Source organism: Callithrix jacchus, chromosome 5 (genome assembly GCF_049354715.1).
Source record: "Callithrix jacchus isolate 240 chromosome 5, calJac240_pri, whole genome shotgun sequence".
In the NCBI taxonomy this organism is placed as follows: domain Eukaryota; kingdom Metazoa; phylum Chordata; class Mammalia; order Primates; family Cebidae; genus Callithrix; species Callithrix jacchus.
Window position 1 is genome coordinate 53,725,031 of NC_133506.1, and position 25,358 is coordinate 53,750,388.

At 47.4% G+C, this 25,358-nt stretch overlaps 1 protein-coding gene and 1 long non-coding RNA gene across 7 annotated transcripts in view; one reads left to right on the plus strand and one right to left on the minus strand.

Annotated features, from left to right (window-relative positions):
- LOC103792968 (uncharacterized) overlaps positions 1-25,358 on the minus strand; it is a 216,085-nt gene that overhangs the window by 184,209 nt on the left and 6,518 nt on the right. The gene's annotated exons all lie outside the window — the stretch shown is intronic.
- CIMIP1 (ciliary microtubule inner protein 1) lies at positions 4,281-24,222 on the plus strand. Of its 6 annotated transcripts, XR_004743012.3 has the most exons (6): positions 4,281-4,408; positions 6,624-6,705; positions 8,521-8,622; positions 12,322-12,604; positions 13,086-13,184; positions 13,323-13,461. XR_004743012.3 is itself a non-coding variant. In XM_035299004.3 (5 exons), exons 1-5 carry the CDS (start codon positions 4,341-4,343, stop codon positions 23,616-23,618), a joined length of 402 nt encoding a protein of 133 aa, XP_035154895.1. In that variant the 5' UTR covers positions 4,281-4,340; the 3' UTR covers positions 23,619-24,222. The 6 variants fall into 6 exon arrangements, 5 of the variants coding, with proteins under 5 accessions (XP_035154895.1, XP_035154896.1, XP_002747757.1 ...); XM_035299004.3 differs by lacking the exons at positions 12,322-12,604; positions 13,086-13,184; positions 13,323-13,461 and adding exons at positions 20,294-20,357; positions 23,533-24,222; XM_035299005.3 differs by lacking the exons at positions 12,322-12,604; positions 13,086-13,184; positions 13,323-13,461 and adding exons at positions 20,303-20,357; positions 23,533-24,222.

Here is a 25,358-nt window from a genome sequence, read left to right on the forward strand (position 1 = left end):
TTTTTCTCTCTCTGCGCTTCCTGTTGGAAATCTATGTGGAATAACAATTTTGCCAGAAAAAAATTAGATTGAAGAAATTGTGTCTGCCAGAGGCTCATGAACTGGTTTCATATATCAGAGGGAGGGGGTTTCAACCCCCCAGAGTGAGAGAAAAGGAGGAGGATATATAAAACAAAGAAAAAACAGACCACCAGAGCTCAAAAATAAAAACAGAGTTTGATGTATGTGAATATCTTAACTTGCTGAGCATGGGACATGGACCAGTGAAGAAAATCACTGAGGGCAGGGGCAGCACCAAAGGTTCAAGATGCCCAGCTCGATTTGAATTTCAGGTAAGCGAATGATTTCTTAGTAAAAGTACAGTACACCCCCATGCAACCTGAGTTTAACTGGGCATCGTATTTTTATTTGCTGAACGTGGCCACACCGCCGAGTGGGAAAGGTATTTCAGTGGTAGGAAGAGGAGCTCCCAGTGGTTCTGCTAATGAAGGATTGCTAATGCACATCCTGACTGGACAGAGCAAGCTTGTGGGTCTGTTCATAGTTGGTTGACCCAGGAGATGGGCACCTCAGGATCTCTGAGTCTGTGTGTCAGCTGCAGTGACACATGGCAGGTTCCGACATGACCCCACCAATGCTGCCATAAGAGGAAACCTTGCCTTCTACAGACACCACCTCAGAAAAAACCTGGACCTGCGCTGCTTCCTCAACCCTCGCTTACTGTGTAGATTCACAGCCACGCTTCAGCCTTGAAAGTGATATCAGAAGAAAAAGGTATCTTCCCTAGTTACCAGAGAAAGGAAGACCCAGAAATGTCGGCTCTCCATCTCCCTCAGGAGTTCTACCCCTAGGAAGGACAAAGGGGTGCCCTCTGAGGCCAGGGTTCCTCACTGAGCCGGTTCTCCCTCTGCAAAATGGTCACAAAGCCCTCTGCAAGGGGTTGCTGTGACCATCGGTATGAGGCCGCTCTCACATTGCTAGAGAGAAATACCTAAGACTGGGTAATTTATAAAGAAAAGAGGTTTCATTGGCTCACAGTTCTGCAGGCTGTGCAAGAAGCATAATGCTGGCATCTGCTTGGCTTCTGGGGAGGCCTCGGGAAGCTGCAATCACAGCAGAAGGCCATGGGGAAGCAGGTGCATCGAAGACCAGAGCAGGAGCGAGGGTGTGGGGAAGGGGTCACACACTTATAAACAACCAGATGTCACAAGAACTCACTCATGATCGCAATGACAGTACCCAGGGGATGGTGCTACCCAGGGGATGAGGCAAACCCGTGACCTGAGCCTACATCAGATCCCAAAACCCATTCATAAGAAATTCACCCCATGATCCAATGACCTCCGATCAGGCCCCACCTCCAACACTGGGGATTGGAATTCAACATGAGATTTGCAGGGAGCACAGATCCAGACCATATCACCATCAAATCAGAGCACGCAGGGAAGTGCTCCACGGGAGCTGGAAAATGCTGGTGCCCAGAGGGTGACCAGGACAGCCTCAGCCTCAGAACAGAGCCCAGAGGGGCAGTCCCCAGTGTGTACAGCTCTGGGTCCTCCCTCACCTCTTGAGAAAGTGGGAACCCAGCCTTCCCAGGGGACAGCCTCCATCCACCAGCCATCCACAGCCTCTCCTTCATCCTCAAAAAGCAAACCCCGTTCCACCCAAAGCCACATTTCCATCTCCCCACACCTTCAAGTGTCTTAGGTTGAGGGACCTGCCTGACCCTGACGACAAATATGATAAACCAGGAGTGGAGCCCACCATTGTTTGGGAGCCCCGCTGTCAGTCTCCTGCAGAGCTCTCAGAAGTATAGTCATGATCCGCTTTTCCAGATGAGGAAACGGGGACTCAGAGTTGTTAAACAATGTGCCCAACATCATTGAGATGACACATGGCAAACCCGAGACCTGAGCCTACGTCGGATCCCAAAACCCGGACACTCATCCACTACTCTACCCATTTCTAGTCCTGGACCAAGACTACCCTGTGCAGATATTGCCAAGGATAATGGAGAAGACTGGCAAACTCATATTCATCCTTGAAAACCCCACTCACTCATCGCCTTCTCCATCCTTTTCCGTCTCATCCAGGGCTCTGAATCACATACACCCCACCCTACTGTCATTTTGTATAAAAGGCTGTGTTGTCATGTAGTTGCATTCACATCTGCTTCCCTGCTAGACTGAACTCCCGGGAGACGCAGAGTGCCTGTACCTCCATTTCTGTACCCATTCCATTTGCATGGAACCTTCCAGCTGCACCGGCTGCCTTTGCATTCTTCAAACACCCCGTGTTGATCCTGCCTTGGAAACTATCCCCCACACTACATGCTCCGTGGGAAATTCTTCTGATCTTCCACAGCAGATCTGGGCCCACATGTCTCCTCCTCAGACAAACCTGCCCTGACCACCTGTTTAACACAGTCCCACAGCCCCTCTCCCATCTCTGCCCCCCGGCCTCATGCCCTGGTGTGAATCTTTCCCTAGCGCGTCATGCCTCTCTCCCTGGCACCATGTCACACGTGCACTTGTTTCCTGGATTCATTATCTGTCTTCCCACTCGACGTGTCAGCTCCAGGGAAGCAGGGATCTTGCAGGTCTGACTCCCTTCTGGCATCAAACACATCAAAATCTCTCAACACACATCCATAGGATGAAGGAACCCTCTGTGACTGGCATATATAGATGCTCGGTTAATGAATTTAGTCTTAATTAATCATCTTAACAGAAATGTCTCAAAACCTCCTGAGGGTGGAAGCAGAATTTGTTCTTACTACGTAATGGATTTTTCTTCCTAGCCATCCACTTATATCCCCCCAGAACATCTTCCCCTCTGTTGTAGGAATGGTGACCTTGGAGAATAGTCCAGGAAGAAACCCGCAGCTTCCTGCCTGGAGATCTGTCCTCCCTCTTCTAGGCCTCTGGCTTGCAGTTGGCTCAGCCATGGGCCTGGGGTGTTATATATTCATTAATTAATCAAATCAGCTCCAATGCCAGCCTCTGCTTGCCCCCTCACTAATCCAGCTGAGGGACAGTTGGGACCACCCCAATACCGGGCGGGGGCCAGGCATTTCCAACAGCCAAGAAAAGCACCATGTGCTATGAAAGGAAAACACACCAGCTGAGCTCCCCTCAAAACACTGCACAAAAGAACAAGTCTGTTAAGGGAGGAGGCCATGGAGACGGACCAGGGAGAGTCTCAGATACCCAACTGCTGGATCCACACACACTGGCATCGCATCCTCCCAGAGCAGTGCCCTGGTAGTAATCTGGGAAGTTCAGCTAAGTCATGCTCCCTACTTTCTCAGTCCCCCCAGGCAGGCTCTGGACACCTTATCTCATGGCTACTCAACAAGAAAAATGACCCCCTACCTCGTGTAGATGATCCCCTTGCTGTTGTCTCAGACCCATTTTCCAGCTCTAGATCCACAACAGTGGTGATATGGTGGAAACTTAGGAGGTCAATAAGTCAATCAACAAACACTGAGTGAGCACCCCAGCCATAGACAGGGAAAGGTGATAGATAGGGAAAAAGAGAGTGTGGAGTGGTGGGGTCCGGAGGTAACATTCTCCGTGGATTTCATTTAGGGATTGTTATAAAGAGTGTACGCCAATCAAAACGCATATTTTCTCCAAAGACATGTGCGGTAATATTCATAGCAGCACTCTAGTGGTGGACAAAAACACAGTGCTCATCAGCAGCAGAATGGAATTCTGTTTAGGAGCAGAAATGAGCACTAGGGCCACTCACAGCAATGGGGATGGTCTCTCAACCACGACATTGGGCAAAGCCAGCCAGGCACAAAGGGGAACATCTGGATGGTTACACACACACAAAGTTCAAATCACGGCAAAGCTAATCTTTGCAGAGGGAAGTCAATGAGATCCAGGGAGGAGCGGTGACCCTGGGGGCTGCCGGGGGAGGCTGGCAGTGCCTTGTTTTCTAACCTCTAGGTGGTGGTTACAGGCGAACCTTCCCTTTGACATACTTCATTAAGTCTGTACACTGGAGTTTGTCCACTTGTAGGTGTGCATACTTCCACTACGGATTTAAATTTTAAAAGGGGGTTGGGGTGTTAGGTCTGGAGGTTTCCCGAGGTTTTCTGCAGAGGAGCGAATGGGCTGAGAGGTGGACGAAGGGCCCAGACGTGAGCAAAGGATGGCAGAAAGCCCCATTCACCGAAGGGACACCGCCGAGAAAGCACAGCGACCACACCCTCACCAGGTGCGGCACCATCTCCGCCTCAGAGTCCTGCGTTGCCTGGCAACCGGTCTCCCGGGAGACGCGAGACGCTGAGCCCAGGGTCTGTTGCGTGGCGCACCGAGCCCCCAGGCCCCATGGCGCAGAAACCGCTCAGCACCGCGGCGGCTGAACGCATGAACCTTGTGGCTCAGGATGAGATCTGGTAACGCCTGGGATCCCATGCCGCGGTGGGCTTCCATTCCCACCTGAAGTGTGCACACCTGGTGGTCTCAGTTTCCCCACCAAATCCAGGAGGTGGTCGACCACTAAGCTCGAGGGGCGAGGGGCGTGCGCTGAGGATGGTCAGGGGCCTTGAGGAAAGGGGCAACGTTAGGGACCTAAGCGCCACAGGAGAGCCTTTCTCCCTCTCCCTCCCCATCTCCTGTTAGGCCCACCAGCGGAGGGCGTGAGAGATTGGCTTCCAACAATCAGTGCAGATTTGCTTGTGGAAATCCAACTAACATGTTCGTGTTTTTTGTTTTCTTTTTTTTTTTTTCTTCAAACCTCAGCATCCATGCAGAACATCTTCATGTTTTTAAGGCTGATGGAATTTTTTTAAATCCTAATATTTGTTCAATTTGAATGAAATACATGAAAATCTCTTGATTTTCCTGGGTTTTGAATATATATTTTAACTTTAGAGCTAGATCCATTTTCTAAAAGATGTATGTCCAGCAGATATTTATCACGGATATTTTTAATTGACATGTTATCTGCTATGTATTATTGCATCTCTTTGAAGGTTTAACTCATACGGGAAGTTGCTGATTTAGATGCAAGTGGGTAAGATGTAGTAACAACAAAACATCCTTGTTTATCTTCTAAACTCCAGTTATCCTATTTACCCTCTCTATAATTTTTACCATTTCCTTGTAAAACCTATATTAGTCACTTCATATTTGTCTTTAAATTGGTGTCGCTTGATAAATTGATCTTATGGAAAACTTTATATCACTCTCATCACTCTCATAAATAGAAAACCTTTATCATTTGGCATAAAAAACACACTATTTTTTCAAAATCTTTATCCAAGCATCTCAACAGGAGATGCTACCACAGCAGTATCTCTACCCTCTGTCTGAAATGTCCCTTCCTCTCTTCATCACCAGACAAACTTCTGCTCATCCTTCAAGCCAAATCTAAACGGCCCCTCCTCTTCGAACAGGGCCCATGGCTACTGAACACTTAAATTGCAACTGGTCCAAACTGGGTTGAGCTGTAAGAGTAAACTGTACGACAAATATCAAAGATTCATACCAAAAAAAATGATTATTTAAATGACTGTTGGCCGGATGCAAAGGCTCACACCTGTAATCCCAGCACTTTGGAAGGCCAAGGTGGGCAGATCACCTGAGGTCAGTTCAAGACCAGCCTGGCCAACGTGGTGAAACCCTGTCTCTACAAAATTACAAAAATACAAAATCAGCTGGGTGTGGTGGCACGTGCCTGTAATCCCAGCTACTCAGGAGGTTGAGGCAGGAGAATTGCTTGAACCCAGGAGGCGGAGGTTGCAGTGAGCCGAGATCACACCATTACACTCCATCCTCGGCAAAAAAGAACACACCTCCATCTCAAAAAAAAAAGTGTCACCTATTTATTTTGATGTTCTTTTTAATGTAGCTACTAGAACATTTAAAATTGTGTATGCAGCTCATGTTTGTGGCTTATGTTACGTCTTGATTGAAATAGACTCTGCCTTAGATGCTCACTGCCCAGTTAAAAGAGTTGACCAGGGTCTCCAGAACTGCGGGATGGGGATATGCAGATATTGATTCCAAAATAGAAGAAACTAGAAAAATCCAAATGACTAAATGCTTAATTGGATGTCTGCAAAATGTGACATGCCAGCTCGTCTACTGCAATTCCACTCAGCTTGTGGGTAGTTAGATATAAACAATATTAGCATGGAGCAAAAGCAAGGTCAGATTAGGGTGGGGCAATTGAGGCACCTAGGCTGCAATATTTAGGAAATGCTCAATGTCGAGGTCATACAGATGCTGACTCTGCACTTGCAGGAGGCAGGGAGTGAGCGCCTCCTTTTCTTTATACCTCCTTAAATTTGGGGTCATGGGGCCTCCAAAATAAGAGGTCTGGTACCTAGAAGGCCCCTCAGGCAGAATCGGCCCCCAGACCTGTCCTTACCCGGCACAGCTTCCCAGCCGTAACAGCCAACCAGCCTCTCTCTTTCCTTAGCTGTGTGTCTCCCTTGCTAATGGGAGGTGCTCAGGGGTGGAGGTTCTCACACTCTCTGGCACCTCAGTCCATCCGTGGTGCAGAACCACTACCCAGTCGATGTTCATGGAAAATGGAAATGCTCCCCCACAGACCCCTTGAACCTTTTTCCATGTTGCCCAACACTCAGGAATGTTCTTTTTCAGGAGATACCGTCTGAAGGCTGAATCAGAAGCACGGCAGAACTGGCCCCAGAACTGGGGGTTTTTAACAACCCCTTTTGAAGAGGTAAATATAAATTTTATGAGCCCCGAGGTTATAGAATCAATCATTTCAAGGAATGAATGACTGCGAAGTCTGTAATTTGCAAGAATGAAATTAAAGAGCATGTTGTAAAGATCGCTAACTCTGAAACCAGCAGCTTCCCGCCTTTCACAGATTTCTGAGCACTGACCGCATGCCAGGCATGGTCTACGTGCTTCGGCAGAATCACCTGATCGCATCTGTACAAGAACCTCTGTGCAGAAACAGGTGCTGTTTTATGCCCATTTTACAAATTAGGAAATTGAGCTCCAAGAACTGCAGTCACACAGTTGATAAGGACCACACCCAGGTGAGAAGCTGGTGAGTCTAATGCCATGGCCATTTGACCTCAGACTTCCCATCTGTAAAGTGGGATGAGTCCTCGCCTGCCTAACTGAGTGACTGTGAGGTGCAGGTACAAGAACGCCATGGAGAGGTCACCCAGCCAGAAAGCCAAATGATCTATGAGGGATTCTTGGGAAAATGAATGCTGCCAGTATTCCCTAAAGATCACAAGTCTCAAAGTCTACAGATATCAGATAGGTGACAGAAACAGGAGATAGGGCCAAGCATAATTAATCGGAAGGGATGGGGACTCAGGCAAAGAGGCCACTGGTCCTGTCCAAAGAGGCAGCCAGCATGAGCCCAGCCAAGTGCAACCACATGGGAAGGCCAACTGCATAGTCCCATTACTTAAGAGAGTCCAGAAAGCCAGATGTTTACATGAGATCTTCTGCATCTAGAAATGAAATGCTTATGTGGGCTCCAGTGGGGTGTTTATGTGGCCACCAATCTGCAACCTCTCAAACTTCAGGACAGAACACGAGGAAGGTACATTTATTTGGAGAGATGCAGAATTAATTAAAACACCACATCATTCAAAGCAGCCATGATTCATAGCAGCATAAACCCCGTTGGTAATTCATCCCACCCCACTAGCTTTGAAATTATGCCGCTCTTAATGAGGGTGTTTTTAATTCTTAGAGGGTTCTACAATTTGAAACGTTATGCATAGAATGAGTTGAGTTCTTGTTAATATAATATGCATAGTATATATTAATATTCCTTATATGTAATTAAATTGTGTTTTCAAAAAGCTTGACATTGCTTTAAAAATTGTAAGGGGAAGCAGAGGCTCTCCTCTAATATTTTACAGGTTGGTCTTGAAAACATTTTGGCATTTTTGTTAGATTGTTTATTGTTGTTATTGTTGTTTGAGACAGGGTCTGGATCTGTGTCACCCAGGCTGGAGAGCATGACCTCAGCTCACTTCAACATCCACCTCCAAGCTCAAGCCATCCTGTCACCTCGTCCCAAGTAGCTGTGACTTCAGGCACATGCCACCATGCCTGGCTACTTTTTGTATTTTTTTGTAGAGATGGGGTCTTGCTAAGTTGCCCAGGCTGGTCTTGAACTCTTGAGCTCAAGCAATCCTCCCACTTCAGCCTCCCAAAGGGTTGGGATTACAGGCTTGAGCCATCACACTTAACCCTTTTTGGCATTTTTAAATTTGAGTCTATAACTGGCAACATTTTCTCAAATTCCCCCACAGGGGATATCAATCAGGAGGCTTAGGTGAGCAACAGGAGGGGGTGGAGATTGGTCTCGGCTTTGGGTGCAGCAGGCCTGTGTTGAGGTTCCCACCCTACTTTTCTAGTCGCATAACTGAGACAAGCCTTTGCCTCCCATTTCTATGCCCTAATTCTGTGCCTGCAAAATGTGCATTCTGGGGAAAGCAATGGAGAGGACACTTCCCCAGCTTCAATCTGAGGCTTCCCGTCTCTGGGGATTCTATTTCAGTTGATCAAGGGTGAAGAAGAACTCCCCACCCCAAAGCCCAAAATTGAGCTTCCTGAGCGTTTCCACATCTGGCCGGTGACCCCAGTGGAGAAGTACATCAAGGTTTGAAACATTGTTTTTAAATACTCATTTTCCTAAGTAAGAAATAAGCCCTAATAGAAACCGATGGCTCCAGGTATGCAAAGCCAGTGCTGAAGGTAAGAGCACAGCAGTGCCAGGTGCAGCGTCAAGGTCCAGCCTTTCCCAAACCCAACTGTGGGAAACACGCCAGGTGAAGTCTACACGTGTGAGCGCCATGACCTCCTGCTCTGCAGAAGCAGAGAGAAGCCAGGAAAATGGGGTCTCCCTGCATTCTTTCAGCAGACATTTCCAGGGTGTGGGCAGGAAGTCAGGGCAGGTCCCAGCAGGGGGTCTGGAATCAGACCACCAGACCCCAGCACTGTTAGGCTGCTCACCTCCTGTGTGGTCTTGGGCAAGTGGCTTGACCTATCTGTGTCTCCCCTGCCTGTCTTACACAATGGGGGTTAATGGAGCACCTACTTCAGGGAGTGCCATCAGGGCTTAGCAGGGTGCCCAGCATGTTCGGAGAGTGCCAATGACAGTCAGCTATCAATAAGGTGCAAGAGCTTGGTTGGGAAAACAGCAATGAACAAGAAAACAAGACCCCAGCCCACATGTCTGGGTCTGGAGAACCAACATTAACCAAGAAAATCAACTCCATTTGGATATGCTGTGCCAGCACCACAGAGGAAACAGGCCAGTGCTGTGTCAGAGGGTAAGAGAACTGAAGGATGACCAGGCACCAGCCCTAGGAAAAGTATTCTAGGCACAGGGAACAGCATGTACGAGAACCCCGAGGTGGAACACAGACTGCTATGTTTCAGGAACAGCAAGGCAAGGTGATGTGGCTGGAGCTTAGAGACCTTGGGTGGCAGATGGGGCAGGAAGGGAAGGTGTGAGCAGAGAAGGGATGTGAGTGGAGAAGTGGGCAGGCTAGAAGAGGGAGTTGCAATTGGAGTCAAATTTATAGCAGAAGCCGCTGGAGGGTCGTAGGCAGGGCTGTGGAAGCATGAGACCTGCCAATTGCAACGATGGCTCCGGCCACTAAGTGGAGAAAAGATGGTGGAGAGAGGGACAGGAGTGACGGGGCAAACCCAGAGGAGAGAGGCCTTAGACAACGTTCTCACCTGAAGCTTCCACCACGGTGGACATGGGACAGATCTCTCTACAAGCTATTGAGCTCCCTATGTCTACGGGCCTGTCTCATGGGTCTGTCACTTTGGTGTGTGGTTCTGCCCTCTGTCCAGCTTTGGAGAAGGTGGTTCTGTGTGCTGACTGAGAGAGTAGATGAAAATCCAAAATGAAGGCCGCAGGGCAGGGGGAGTTCAGCTGCAGGCCCTTTTCCTGCCATGCTCATGGTCTGATGGGGTAGCTGGCATGCAGTGAGCATTTGGTGGGTGTGCATCTGTAAGCCCAAACAAAGGAATGAATGAATGCGCTCCATTGAGTTATGGTGACAGTTTTTCCCCCAATTATAAAGCAATATAGAGTCACCACTAAAAAATATTTAGAAATACAGCAAAATATAAGTAATAAGATAATTAAAACACCCATACAGACTCTCACCCATGATGAACATGGGGTGCTCCTTCCAGAGGTTTCCCACGCATCTCTCGACCTATAAGAGTAAGCACCCATCAGCTTGAGTTATTATTATCGCTTAGACACTCACTGTGCTGACTGCTTTGCATGGGCTGTCTCACCTTATTTCCACTGCAGACCTGGATATTATCACCTGCAAACCCATTTTGCAGATGGGAAAACTAAAGCTTAAAAAAAGTTGAATTCCTTTCCCAGGCCACACAGCAATCACACATGTGTCTGATTCCAGAGTTCTGCCACAAAAGCTCACCTATTCCTCAAATGTATGTCCATGTGTATGTATATATACACACCTGTGCACACACACATGCACACACATACATATATTTTTCAGACATATGTCTACAAATCAAACTGCACAGGCAGCTTTGTAGTCTCATTTTTTCACTTAACAACATAGGCTGGACATCTTTCCATGAGGTTAAGAAAAGCACTCCAAACCACTGTCATATGAATGGCTGCATCTTTCTCCACTGAGTCAATCTGTCTTAATTTATTGACCCATCCCCCATCCCTGGGCATCAAAGTTGTAGCCGGCATGAGATTTGGGAGAATAACACTGCAAGGAGCACCCCTGTAGACACAGCAGTTTGCTCTGGGTCAGTAATTTTCTTGGAATTAGTGCCTAGAAAAGTGATTGTTCAGATTAAATGCACGTTTAGAGAGCTCAACCTCCTGTAGCCTAGAACCCTGGGCTGGCCAGAGAACAGAGGAAGAGAGTCTGACATGTTTCCAGAGCTGTGTTTGAATTCTGCCAACCTCCCCCTCCACCCCAGGGGAGAATACAGTGGCGCGGGACCTGCTTAGGGTTGGTAGTGTCCCTTAGCTACATGCTGTCTCCAGAAATACCTTGCCCGCCCATGAGACTGGACCTTCCCTCTGCCACCAGGGCCACTGGGTCTGCTCTATGCAACCACAACTATTCTTTTTTCAAAGAAAGTGCCCCACCTAGATACCAGAGAGGTGTCCCCTCCTGGAGGACGGGAAACAGAGAGGAACTGTCCAGGCACCAGAACAAACTGAAATATGGTTTTCTCCTGTGAGAGGCTCCTATCTAGGAACAAGGGCCAGCTGTTAAAGTTACACTCACCAGACAGAGCCTGTGGGGTGGGAGGGGTAAGGACAAGGACCTTGATTCAGGTGAGAAAGGTCCCCAGCCTCTGCTTCCCTCCAAACTTCCTTCCTTGCCCAAGAAATGGTGACTGGCTTCCTTCTTCCACCTTCCCATCCTCTTGTTGGTGACCAGGGCCTTTAAAAATATATTTATTTTTCATAGGTAACCTTGATACCTAAAAAGGCATGTGATGAGATGCCTCCTTTCCTCTGGAACCCTGGAGCCACTGTCACTGGTTTGTCATGCACTCTTGCATAGACAAGGACATTCATGGGCCTCTGGTCTCATTTTCTTATCACACAGCTTGCACTGTACTTTGAATAGTTTTGTGCATCTCTTTTCTCTTGGAAGTTTATCTCGTCCTTCTAAACCATTGCATGGTTTATCACGGTGTGGATGGGCCACAGTGAATGAGCCTCCGTGGGTGAATGTGTGGCTTATGTCCAATCGCTTCCTATTACAAACAGCTCTGCAAGGCATCCCTTGCACCACCATGAATGTGTACATGTGTAGCTATCAGGATCTTAGAATGAATGACTCAGAATAGATTGTTGGGTCAAAGGGTGTTCGCATCTGTACTTTCAAAAAATAATTGCCAGACCGGGCACGTTGGCTCACGCCTATAATCCCAACACTTCGGGAGGCCAGCCTTGGCTGGTGGATCATCTGAGGTCTGGAGTTCGAGATCAACATGGCCAACCTGGTGAAACCCCATCTCTACTAAAAATACAAAACTTAGCCTGGCACGGTGGCACGTGCCTATAGTCCCAGATACTCAGGAGACTGAGACAGGAGAATCACTTGAACCCAGGAGGCAGAGGTTGCAGTGAGCTGAGACCGAGCCATTGCACTCTAGCCTGGGTGATGGAGCAAGAGTCCGTCTCAAAAAAGAAAAAAAAGGTAACTGCCATATTGCCCTTACTCCTACAATGCCCTTGTTAATGGCACTGTTTTCATCTTTTTGCCCCTCTGCTGGGTGAAATATGATGTCTCATGGTGAATTTCAACTGCATTTCTTTTACAAGTTAGATGAAGACTTGGAAGTTAGTCTGTGTGCTCCCAAAGGCCTGGCTGGACAAACAGCATTGAGGGCTGCTCCCCTTCTGAACAATTCTGCCTGTAGCTGGTTCAAGGAAGCTTTGGCCCCTCTGGCGTTCATTGATGACCCACCCTACATGTAGTCTTGCAGGAGACTAATTTCAGGAGTTCATCAAGAACATGTGTTAAGCAGCTTCGTCCACCACCAGCAGCAGCCAGCCCACTCGGGGCCTTCTCCTCCTGCCACTGCCTCACCGGCAGGTTCCGCTAGTAAGAGTGAACTCATAACCCCAAGCATATTAAACCTCTTCATCTCAGTTCTGCTAGAACAAATATCCCGCACTGTTGCCTTTGTTCACACCCCCTTATAAGAGCAGAACAGATCATTTCAAAAGAAGGGGAAATCCTGCCTAAACATTTACCCTCATTTTCCAAGAATGTCAAATCTGTCCAAGGAACTGACAAATGAAGTTGTGTTTTTTCACTCCAGATAGAAGCCCATTTTCCTTTTGGTTTTTAAAATTAAATTCAGTTGCTTTTCATTCCTGTAATCTCCATGGTTTGCAGTGTGCGTGTATGTACACAGACATACTGTAGAGCCTTCTCATCAAAACAGGGTGAGGTACACCTGCCACAATGCCATCTGACAATAGTGCCATGTATTTTATACAGGGCAGTGAGAACCATAGCACTTGATGTTTCTGCATCTTATCTTTTCTTTTTTTTTTTGCTTTCTGAATGATTTTGCTAGAGGTCATGAATTAAATATGTTAGCCATTCCAAGACAAAGAAACGTGTTTGCTGTTCATCACTTCCAGGAAACATGTGTGCCTCCAAGTCCACCTTATTGGTACGTGCTTGTTTTCAGTACGCATCAGGGAGGCTGGCTCTTCTTTCTGTCTTTTCCACCCCTGCCTCACATGCTGATGCTGGGTGCCTTGTGTCTCTGTGTCCCAAGGTCACTAAACCCCCTGCGCTTCCATTCCAGATCCTTCCATCCCCACCAGTCCCCCAAACCACCCAGGGCTTCATCGGCTGGAGATCCACAGTGCCAGGCCTGAACAAGTGCCTGGAGCTGGACGATGAGATCAGAAGCTGCAAAGGGGCGTTTGCCCGAGAGCTGTGCTGGCCCAAGCAGGGCGTGCACTGAGTCCAGACAGAGCTTCCGCCCTGGGGTGCTGCATGTCAGTCGCCAGGCACCCGGGGCCATGCCAGGGAAAGGAAGATCTCTCCTGAATCCCCGAGGACACAGTCCTCTGCATACTTGCTCATGGGATGTTGCAAAAAACACAAAGTGTGCCTTAGACCTTCTCAACTCATCAGTCTCGCCCTTCCAGAATGTTCACGTCCACTCCCATTCTTGGCTAATGTAATAAATAAGGCTTCTCTCATTTGTTTTTAATACCTTGGGAATTTCTATGCAGGGCTTTAAAAAAAAAGATTCCATTTTTAAAATGTTTGTCTAGGCCTTTTAATGTAGCTTTCAATTGTACTCATCACTATCCTTATTTATAATGAACTTGTTGATCAGGTGTTTCTGTATCCAGGTATCCCTGGGCCTGTATTTCAGGAAGAATCCCTGAGATCTCCTTGCTCGAGATATTCAAGATAAGTTAACATCTTTAAAGGCAGAAATGAGCCCAAGATTTGCTACTAGGCGTAGATTTCAAGGAGAAAATGGGTTTCCCAAGCCCTCTAAGAAACCCATCGCTGGTGACTTGTCCCTACCACCCCCCGCCCAGCACAGAAAGCTCCAGGCTGGCCAATTGGGCCATTTTCCTTCCCCAAAAACATCAACCCTGCAGTTACCATTTTCTCTCTGAAAGCTGCCTAGCTGTCTCTCTTCTCCTAGTCCTACAAATGGGGGCTGGGGGCATGCAGTGTCCAGCTGGCGAGAAGAAAAAGCCAGCATGTCCTCGGTACTCATGAACTGGACCCCAAAATGTAGGAGAGCAGGTTTGCAGCAGCCTGTGGCAGCTGGTTTCTATTTCATTTCTGAGGAGTAAGGGATTGGTGTGCTCTTCAGACTGGCATAGACAGGGCAGGAGGGGTATGTTCAGTTACCCACCCTCCATGGAGGCACAGGCCTTCCTCCCCTTTGTTGGTCAAGACTCACTGTTCCTGGGACCGCGACCCGAGGGGACTTCCATTGGGTGGGACCCATTTACAAGGCCCATCCACCCAAACACATCCTGTTCACCTTCCCGCGCAGTCATGGATGGGTGTGCTGGAGCCAACCCAGGAATCCCTCCACTAAGTCCTCTAAGAATCTAACTCCTCTAAGCCCTAAACACTGGCTGCCACCCCTTTGGCATGTTCCTAAAAGGACTCTATAATTTGAGGGGCACTAAATACCAGAGGACAGAATTCCTATCAAATCTGGGCCCCCAAATTTCAGAAGCCCCAGCAGAAGAGCTGCTCTTATTCAAGGACTCTGATCTCTATAAAAACTACCAGCCTTCCTCTTTCTAAGGGTCTGGCTGCAGACACCAACTACTCTGTGCTGAGAACAGAGCCACATAGCAGAAGCCTTCCCCCAGCCACTTAGATGGTTCTCTGTCTCCCCACACCCCTCCTTCAACCCCAGAGTGGGAAACTCCTAGGTTGGCATGGGCTGCCCAGCCTGGAAGAGCTGAAACCCAAGAGAACAGCCCTTCAAGGGGCCTTTGTCATTACCTCTGAGTATGATGCCCACACACACTGCTGGGCATAGGGGCCACCAAGAAACATCATGACTATTCAGGTTCTGCGAAAAGAGGAGCAAGGTATTTGGTTGAACTGTGTCCCCCAGAAAGATATGTTGCTGTCCTAGCTTCCAGTATCCACAGAGATGAACTTAGCTGGAAATAAGGTCATGGCAGATGTGATTAGTTACATGAAGAGGAGTCATATAGCAGAAGGGTGGACTCTTAATTTCATGTGACCCGTGTCCTCATGAGAAGAGGAGAGAGTGACGTGCAGGGAGGACACGCCATGTGGAAACACAGACATGCGGGAGAGGGCACCATGCCATGGCAGAGGCAGAAATGGGAAGGATGCATCTACCTGCCACAGGATGCCAACATTTGCAGGCAAACCATGAGAAACTAGAAAGAGGTGAGGAAGGATTCTACCCCATAGATTTCAGAGGGTGCATGGCCGTGCCGATGACTTGACTTCAGACCTCTGGGCTCCAGAACAGTGAGAGAAAACATGTCTGTTGCTTTATGCTGCCCCATGTGGGGTGCTGGGTACCGCAGCCCCAGGAAATGAATATTGCCTTGAACACAGGCTGCCTCCTCCTCTCCTCCCCTACTCAGAAAACATCCCCCTCTGACCATGTGTCTTTCATTGGTTTTGATCCGGGCTGTGTCTATATGAGACCAGATCACGTGGCCCCTCAGACTCCAGAGATGTTTCCAATCACCCAGAAGTTTTAGCCTGATGTAGACTAAACAACTGAATGCTTGGCCAAGCCTGCCCCTATTAAATCCTAATGTTTTGGCATCCGAGTCATCACTGCAGGCAAAGCATCTGCCCTTGGAGGAATATTTGTCCCTACTCATGATCAGACACCTCCACCACAGTCAGGCAGTGGCCAGAAAGCGCGATTGCTTGGTAATGATCTCCATCTCCATCTCAGCTGCGTTTCTGCCCCATTGCCACAGCAGACAACACCCACCGTGGTGGGGGATGAACCTCCATGGCAGGTTGTCATTTGTTCTAATTCTCGATCACAAAACAAATCTAGGAGTCATCGTCCATGTCATCTGCATGCCCACAACAGGTGGCAGCAAAAATCTGGCATAAAACATGGGCTCCCTTACCCTGTCCTGACCCCTAGCCTGGACAGGAAATCAACATGTCCATTTTCAGTCTTCTGAAGCTTGGGGTTGAATTAACTTTCACCCTGGTTTCCACTGACTGGTGTGTTGGCCAACAGCCCTGACTTTTAGGGAGACTGGTCAGCATATATAGCTGGTGGAGATGATACAGTGGAGCTGAGAAGGCCACGCCACTGTGTGGACAGCTGAACCTGCAGAAAGACCAGAAATCCCAGTGGGGAAGGCCTGTGAGGCTGGCCTCGCACCTCCTGGCCACAGTGCACCAGTGGAGGAAATGGGTGTGGTGTACCCGTATTGGATCCATTTAGCTCCAGTTCCTTGTGAGGACAAAAATTCAAAAGACTCAGATCAAAATCTGAAGACATGTATGTTCCCTGGACAATCAGAAGGTGAATATCTTTCAATAGCTTGGAAATCATTTGATGCTTTTTCTTTGCTACCCTTCAATTTAAATTAAGCTCACTCCAAATTTATGTACATATGTTTAAAACTATTCCTACTCAAGTAGGATTCACCAACTAACCACATACGTGCTTGCATTTAAAGAAATAAAAACAAGCAACATTTCTGCAGGTATCAAACTCCCGTGCCATGGTTGTCCCTACTGACACCTCCCCCCTGGACTCACAGAATGACCTTTAGGCATTAAGCAGTTTGGACTGCACTCGTGAGTTTGTAACAGACACAAATGTCCAGTCAACGGCCCCGGTTGAGAATCTAAGTGGACAACATTCAAGGATTCAATTACCCTGGATGGCTTCAAACTTGACATTTAATCTATGGAAATCAACCTCTTTGTGGGTGTCCAAATGGGCCCATAAATGTCACCACACACTGTAAAATACCACAACATTTCCAAGGTCAAGACAAGGCTGGTGAACCTGCATCCACGATGCCGAAATACATCACAGCAATGAACCACCAGACGGGCCTCGGTCAAAATGAACCATCTCTGAAATGATGCAAAACATAATTAGGCTGGGGACTCAGAATGGATTCTGTCACAAGCACATTTCAGCCCAAGACAAATTAGAAACTCCTGAGTTAGAAGAAAATGACATGATCAACTATAAAATTATTGGAAAACACACTCTTGCTCTTAAATATCGACCCGCACCTGAATATCACTGTCATGACGGACTCGGGTTTTCCGTACCCAAACCTGAGACAAGATTGCTGAGGAATTTATAATTTTGTGTGTTTTAGAAACTGCATGTGCTATATATTATATATAACCCCTCTGGCAAGGTTTGAGGCAGCTCCTTGAAATGAAATCCATTAATATTTTTATAGCTAGACATAGGCATATTCACACTCAATGAAATAAAGCCTCAAAGGAGCCACATATGAGTTTGTTCAGGTTTCATCAAAAAAGTGAGTCGTGGTATCAAACTAATAAGAATATTTCTAGGTTTTAGAGCATTTTAGAACTCAAAACTGATAAGAGATTTGGGACATAAAATGTTGTCATCAATAGAAAATGCTGTAAGGATGGTTCTTTAGATCTGCTTTAGTTATGAATTTGGATCGGACTCTCTTGGTTTTAAGAGGAAGAAACTCAACTTCTAGTATAAGTACAGAAGGAATGTTTTGAGTCATGTAACTAGAAAACTCAAAAGTAGGTCTGCTTTCAGGCACAGCTTGATCAGGGATTCAAACAATATTACCAAGACCCAGGACATTTCTGCTTCAAGTTCCTTCAGGTTGGTCTATCTAACTGCTTTCAACTGCAAGTAACACGGCCCAGCATTGCTAAAATGATACGGCAATTTCTTAGATCACAGAGAGGGGACCCAGAGGTAGACCAAGTACAAGGGCTAGTCTAGGATCTGCATGCTTTTAACCTCCTCTCTCCACCGTGCCACTCACAGCACCAGCCTCATCCGAAAGCTGGCTTTTTTCCTGGCCGTAGGATGGGCACCATCAGCAGTCCAAGGCACAGGCTTTCTTGCTCACCTCTGGCAATAGAAAGAGGAACCTCCTCTCTTTAACCAAGAGTTTCCCACTCAACTCCTCTGGGGTCTCATTGTCCGGAAAAGAATCATGTCCTCATTCCTGAGTAAATCACAGCTTTAGCTCCCTTGGGCCAAACAAGCCCTTCCCACACTGCACCCACGTGACTCTGCAGTAGGAGGCAGTGCAGCCTCTACTGTCACTTCACATGCCTCATGGTCACAAAGGCTGCAGCAGCTCCCCACTTCTCTCTTGCTTTCAGCTTCAAGTAGGGCAGGAAAAACGCCCAGAGGCTGCTTCCCAGGATTCCCAACAAAAGTCTCATTGTTTCCAATTGGGTTACATGTCCCTTCCTGAACCCATCAGTGTGACCAAGAAATGAAGTCCACCAATTGACTTAATCCTTGGCTCCACCCTGACATGGAGTAGGCCACAGCACACCGTGCACGTAAGTCAAACTGGAGGAAGACGTCTCCCCAGATGGAAATCTGGAGGTGGTTCCCAAAAGTAAGGAGAATGGAAGCTGCATGGGAAAGACAGTTCACAAAGCAAGCACCTGCTACAGAACCCGAAAATGAAGTCTTCAGGACCTTGTATGCAGTTGTGATTATCAGATAGCTTCAATACACTTTGGCCAACGTGGCTGGAAGCCTCTGAGATGGCCCCAGGATCCTCACCTCCTGATATTCACACCCTTGGGTAGTCCATGCCCCTTGAGGGTGGGGGGGGGGAATGTAGTGATTCCTTTCTATAAATAGAATATGTCAAAAGTGACAGGTTGTCATTTCCCAGATTAGGTTACAACAAAAGACTGACTTTCATTTTGCCAGTTTGCTCCCCTCTCTCTTTCTCTCTCTCCTTTCCCTTCTATCTCTCTTTCCACCACTCTCTCCTTCACCATCTCACTCTCTGATGAAGCCACCTGCAATGTCATGGGATGCTCAGTGGAGATGCTCACAGGACAAGGGGCTGAGGAGACCACGATCTACTAATATATGGGGACCTGATTTTTACTGATAAGTGTCAGTAAAAATTATTTAAGGTACAAAAAAATTATAGAAGCTGGATCAGCATTCCAGGTGACATGTGTCATTTTTAGTTTGGGGACAGAGCCAGAAAAATAATCCACAATCCTCTAACCCCAAGTATCACCTAAAAACTATTTGTAGAGGCTCATCAAGGGCTGAAAATGCCTCCTCTTGAATGAGCGGAAAAGGTGAGGCAGCAGAAGGGGTGGGAGGAGGAAGAGACTAGGGAGTCTGCTGGCCTGCATTCGAATTCTGACACTCCGGCTTCAGGAGGTATGGTCTCGGGCAGGGGGTTGGACTTCTCAGACTTCTGCCTTCCCCAGCTGTGACGTGGGGACACACGAGGGTGACAGAAAGATGCACAGGGAAAGGGCTCGGAAGAGAGATATGCAGACACAAAGTTGGTTCCATCTCTTGCAGCAAAGCAAGAGGTTCTTCAGAAACAGAGTGAACAAAAAATGAGACTCCGGTGATAAAATAGCTGCTGAAACATCTGGCGTGGCCAGGAGGCTCAACGAAGGCTGGCTGGGGCTACTTCCATTGCTGCTGCTGTTGTTGTTGTTAATGAATTCAATTCTACCCCCATAGAGTTAGGCTGTCAGTAGGCTTTTCAATTAAGTGAACGACATTTATTTCAGCATCTATCCATGTTTAAATCTGGCCATTGCCAGGCTCAAGGGAAAGCTGGGTGCTCCTTCAAAATAACACAAAATAAATTAAACTTCTCCCATACCCACTGAAAAAAATTAACTTGAATATCTTTCTGGGGCCATTCATTTAAACTTTAAAAATGGATCCCAAAATAATTCTGGATTTTATGCTTACTGAGCCTAATTGCATTACTATGAGGTGACCTGACAGGGCTTTAGTTTTAGACAATGATCGTGTGGTTAATAAGCTGTGTTCTTCATGGGTGGGTAATGATTCCGATTAGATGAAATTCAAATGAGGGCTCTTGGATAAGCCACAGACCTGGAATCCCAGGCACCCAGAGAGAGCCGCGTGCTCCCCCTGAGAAATTAAACACATGTGGAAGCAACTGCTGTCTGAGTCTTTGTGCATGGCTCTGACTGATTGATTTACTGTTCAGAAAACTCCCTTTAATTAGGAAGGAAATCTTGATTCTCGATGTATGACTAGAACTGTCCTTTGAGAATACACAGGCAATGCTGACCCAGGAACGGAGGAGGAGCCACTTATGCCATGGGCAGCATGGAGGTAAGGCACCACCCCAGAGGCCGGCCCCACCAGAGGCCCGCAAGTAGGGTGCCCAGCAGAAGGGGTGCAGGGTCAGGGTTGAGCCTGGGTGGGTGCTGGACAGCCACTGGGGAGGAGGGTACGAGAACAATGGCTCACATTTGTTGGGTTCTGTCAAATGTCAGTATATTAGAGTCTGACCTCACTTTTTGGTGTCTGACTGCTGACTCCTTTTAAATCTGTCCCTCCACACCACATTTGGGGAAGCTAGTAAGAAAGCCCAGGTGCTCTTCCCTGTGGCATGAGGGGGCTGTTCAATCCATGCTCCAGGCCCCCCTGAGCCCCCATATAATCCCAACCAGCTTCCTTTTTTTGCACTCTCCAGCCCTCTTCAAACCCACTGGGAAGTTGGCTCTGCTCTCCCCAGGAAGTCTCACGATGCAAGTAATCAACTTTTCCCACCTCTCAGTGTGCGTCCCATCCTCTCTGCATTGCACTAGGTTTTGGGGGGAGGGTGGTCCACCCTGCATCTACACACCAGCAGGCTGCTCCCAGCAGCCAGATGCTGTGATAAACTCATTCTATCTTCATAGCAACCCTGCATCCTCCATCCCATATAAGCCCACATTCAAGGGGGGAGAAATGGAAGCTACACGAGATGAAATGACTTGCCCAAGGTCACACAGCAGTGGAGCCAGATCTCAAATCCTACTCTGCATGACTCCAGAGACACTACAGAACCATGTGAGCATAGCACAAGTTCACAGGGAACCACCCACAGACACAGCACATGCTGCTCCCTCTGCCCGGAGCCCACCTTTGTCCTCCAGGGGTCTCTCACACACCTACAGCTCTTGCTAGGTATGGGAGGTAGAGTCCTAAAAGTGCCCCCACTGCACACCCAGCATTCCACATCCCTATCCCCAGAAATGGTGACTATGGGGAGATGTCACTGCCATGGTTGAGTTAGGATCTTTGATCTTAAGACAGGGAGATGAGCCTGGATTATCCAACTGTAATCACCCAGTGTCATTGTCTGAGTCCCTAAGAGTGGAGCTTTTTCTCCGGCTCGTGGTGGAAAGGGAAATTAGAGGCACTGAAGCATGAGGGGACTTGACCTGTCACTGATACTTTGAGGCTAGAGCAGAGCTCGTGAGGAGGCAGTGACAGCCTCCAGAAGCTGGAAACACCACTGGGCAACAACTGGCAAGGAAAGAGGACCTCAATCCTGCAGCTGCCAGAGCTGTCTGTGTTCTGCCAAACACCTAAATGAAAGAGAAGTGGGCTCTTCCCCAGAGATTCCAGCTAAGAAGTCTAGCCAGCTGACACCTTGATTGTGGCCCTGTAAGACCCTAAGCAGAGAACCGAAAGGCCCATCTGGATTTCTGACCCCCATAGCTGTGAGATGATCAATGGGTGCTGTGTTAAACCCCTGAATTTGTGGTAATTTATTGCAGCAGCAATAAAAAACTAAAAGCAAATACACTAGGGTTGCCAAGGATGCAAGTCCCTGGTTGCTCTTCACCTAAGACCTTTTTTTAAGGCTATGTTTGCAGCCAGCATCCTTTAGGGACAAGGCAATGTCTCCCTCCAGATAAGGAGCAAGGCTTCTTCCTGCTTGCTATGGAATGGTTGGTTCCCAGGCTCTGCATTCCTCAGCTGTAACACAAACCCACCATGTCATCCATGGGACTTGAGGACAAGGGAACACATATGCTGAAGCACAGGCTACTTATTGTGCTGTGAGTCATGAAGTCCTTTGTCTCTGATCCAGGAGTCTCATGTCTTCTGCCAGTATCTATGAAGTAGCACACTAGTTTACTAGCTTATATGTAAAGTAAAATGAAATCCCAGACCCCACAACAGTTCCTTCTCCTTTTCACCACTACCCTCCCACTCATCTCCAGCCTGCAGCTAGTAGCCCTTCCTGAGAGGAGCTTTCTCTGCCTGCCACACCCTCCACACCATTGGAGCAACAAATACCACTCCTTTATAACAGTTTGTCACCCAAAACTTTTGCATTTTTTGTGTGATATTTTTACAAATATCTGACTTCTCTAGTAACTGGGTATTCCAGGTATCATGTCTAACTTTTCTCACCATTACATACACAGCGTCCAGGAAAATGAAGAGTCCATAATAAGTGCTCAACATTTAATAAAAGAAAGAAGAAACTGCTGGTGATGGAATCAGGGTCATCGAGCCCTTGAGACAGTCACAGTCCAATAGAATCTCCACAGTATTACATTAGAATACAATTGCAGGCGGAGCGCAGTAGCTCATGCCTGTAATCCCAACAGCCTAGAAAACAGAGTGAGACCCTGTTTGAACAATAAACAAATAAATAAATAGATTAGACAGATAGGTAGGCAGGTAGGTAGATGGATGGATGGATGGATGGATGGATGGATGGACAGACAGACAGACATAGATAGACAGATAGATAGATAGATAAAATTACAAGCACCTCCAATGTGCAAATATAATGCTTTTCTAAAAACATGTGCAAAGGTTAAATGTTTAAAATCCTAGCAATCTCTGTACATGTCCTAGAGAGCTTCTCTCCTCATAAAGAGAAAACATTTTTACAAAGTCCCTCATTCCCCTTGCCTTAGATGTAATAGTGAGTGCTGTGTTTTAGTTTCATACCTGTTCTTAGAGGTGTTGAATCTGATGACTAAACAGAAAACCACTGAACTTGCCTCCCTTGAGCATCCACATTGGCCACGGATGCACAGGATCAATGACATTCATCGTGGTTACGATGACGGTGGTGTGGGACACCTTCACTTATCATCTCTGGCTTTAGCAGTTTCTTGTTTTCCCTACTCACTTTTATAAAATAATTATTCAAAAGTACAAAGCATATTCCAATACCTGCATCAATGAAATCCAAAGGAACTACTAAGATGGTTCTGGGTCCGTCCCGATCTCTGGTGTGCAAAGACCAGTTACTAAGAAAGTCAGATGTTTGTTAAAAAGCTGAGATGAAACTCTGAAAAAGTAGAGAAATGGTAACTCAGAATAGAGTCTCACCCTTAAATCAGACTGGCAGCTGCAATCCCTGGCGGCAGTTCAAGCTCAACTGCTGGCTGCTATGGCAAGGGTCATCCTCCAACACACAGCAAGTGCAAGAGAAAAGTATGTGCCATTCTCCTTTCTTTAAAACATGCCTCCGGCACTGTTTGTTTTCCAGCTTTCAGTGGAGACATGCGTGTGGAGCTACAGTCAAGATTTCTACTACAAAGAAAGCTGAATCCTGAACAAAACAATAAATGGTAACAGACATGTAAATTCAGAATCAAGGATCCTGCGGGGTGTGGCAGCGACAACAGAATCTGTAGAACCATCTGAGAGGGCAGCGGCCCCTCAGCTCCACAGGTCACTGCCTGGGGAAGTAGGGGCCAGCACAGCGAGATCTTTCCATTTTCCAAAGGAAGCTGAACAATTTGGACTTTATTAATGTAAAATCTCCCAATTTAAAAAAAATTTTTAAATGTTTAATGTTTAAATTATTAGTAAGCCAGGCATTGTGGTTCACACCTGATTCTAACACTTTGGGAGGTTGAAGTGGAAGGATCAGTTGAACGCAGGAGTTTGAGACCAGCCTGGGCAACAGACTGAGACCCCATCTTCACAAAAAAATACCAAAAAAACTAGCAGGGTGTGGTGGTGCATATCTGCATTCCCAGCTCCTTTGGAGGCTGAAGTGGGAGGATCACCTGAGCGAGGGAGGTCAAGGCTGCAGTGATTGTGCCACTGCACTTCAGCCTGGACAACAGAGCAAGGCCCTGTCTCAATCAATAAATAAATACTATGTAAGTTAAACCAGATAAGCCAACAACCCCCAATTGATAATGTCTGAAATAAACTCATATTTCCAACTGCCTTGATGACTTCTCCACTTGGATCTCTAAAAGGCATCTCAGACTCGACATGTCAAAAATGAAACGATTCCAGCAGGTGTCTCCCCGGCCCCCACTCCAACACACCTCTGCCCCTCGTCACGTTCACATGTGAGTCCCTGACCACAGCATTCATTCAAGCCCCAGCCTATGCACAACTCTGAGCTTCCCCTGCCCCACCCACCTCCCCAGCCATCCTTCAGCAGAACTCTCTGCTTCCCCTCCTGCCAGCACCATCATCTCTGTGGAAGAGCGGGCTTTGTAACACTGGGACGCACACCTCTGGAAGAGACAGCTGCAATGGCAGAGGTGTGGGCCATGGTGGATTTTGTTGTTGTTTGCAGTGCACACCGGCCTGGAAATGCTCCAGCCTGGAGGTGACCTGTGTTGCTTCTACTCACATCTCATAACTCCCAGCAAGTCATCTGACCATGCTTACCTTCAAGGGGACAGGAAATCTTTATTAGCACTCAGAATGTCTACCACAGGGACCAGTAACGTCTAGCATTGCTAAATTTGGGGTTTTGCTAGTAAAGAACACTTAAACATATAAAACCACCACTACCATCTATTAGATCAACAGCAGGCAAACAATGGCCCAATGACCACAGTTGCCCCACACCTCCTTGTAGATTAGGATTTCCCAGCTACAGCCCGTCACTGGCTGCATATTGCCTGTGGCTACTTTTGTGCTACAACCACAGTGCTACAACAGACACCGAAGGTCCTGCAAAACCGAGAATATTTACCTTCCAGGCCTTAACAGAAAAAGCTTGAGTGCACCTAGACTCACTCATTCACTGTCACAATTATATCATAAAAGAACATTTAGGCTGAGCGAGGTGGGCTCATGCCTATAATACCAGCACTTTGGGAGGCAAAGGAGGACAGATCGTTGGAGGTCTCCTGACCAACATGACAAAACCCCGTCTCTACTAAAAATATACAAATTAGCTGGCCATGGTGGTGCTCATCTGTAATCCCAGCTACCAGGAAGGCTGAGGCTGGAGAATCACTCGAACCCGGGAGGCAGAAGCTGCAGAGAGCCAAGATCCCGTCACTGCACTCCAGCCTGGGCAACGAAGCAAGACTAAAAATAAATAAATAAAATAATATT

Excerpts from the sequence above, each read along its gene's own strand:
- CIMIP1 (XM_002747711.6), top strand. The coding sequence starts at position 4,341 with ATGGCGCAGAAACCGCTCAGCACCGCGGCGGCTGAACGCATGAACCTT. Across the intron at positions 4,409-6,623 it reads GTGGCTCAGGATGAGATCTG|GAGATACCGTCTGAAGGCTG; the intron begins GTAACGCCTGGG and ends GTTCTTTTTCAG. Across the intron at positions 6,706-8,520 it reads TAACAACCCCTTTTGAAGAG|TTGATCAAGGGTGAAGAAGA; the intron begins GTAAATATAAAT and ends ATTCTATTTCAG.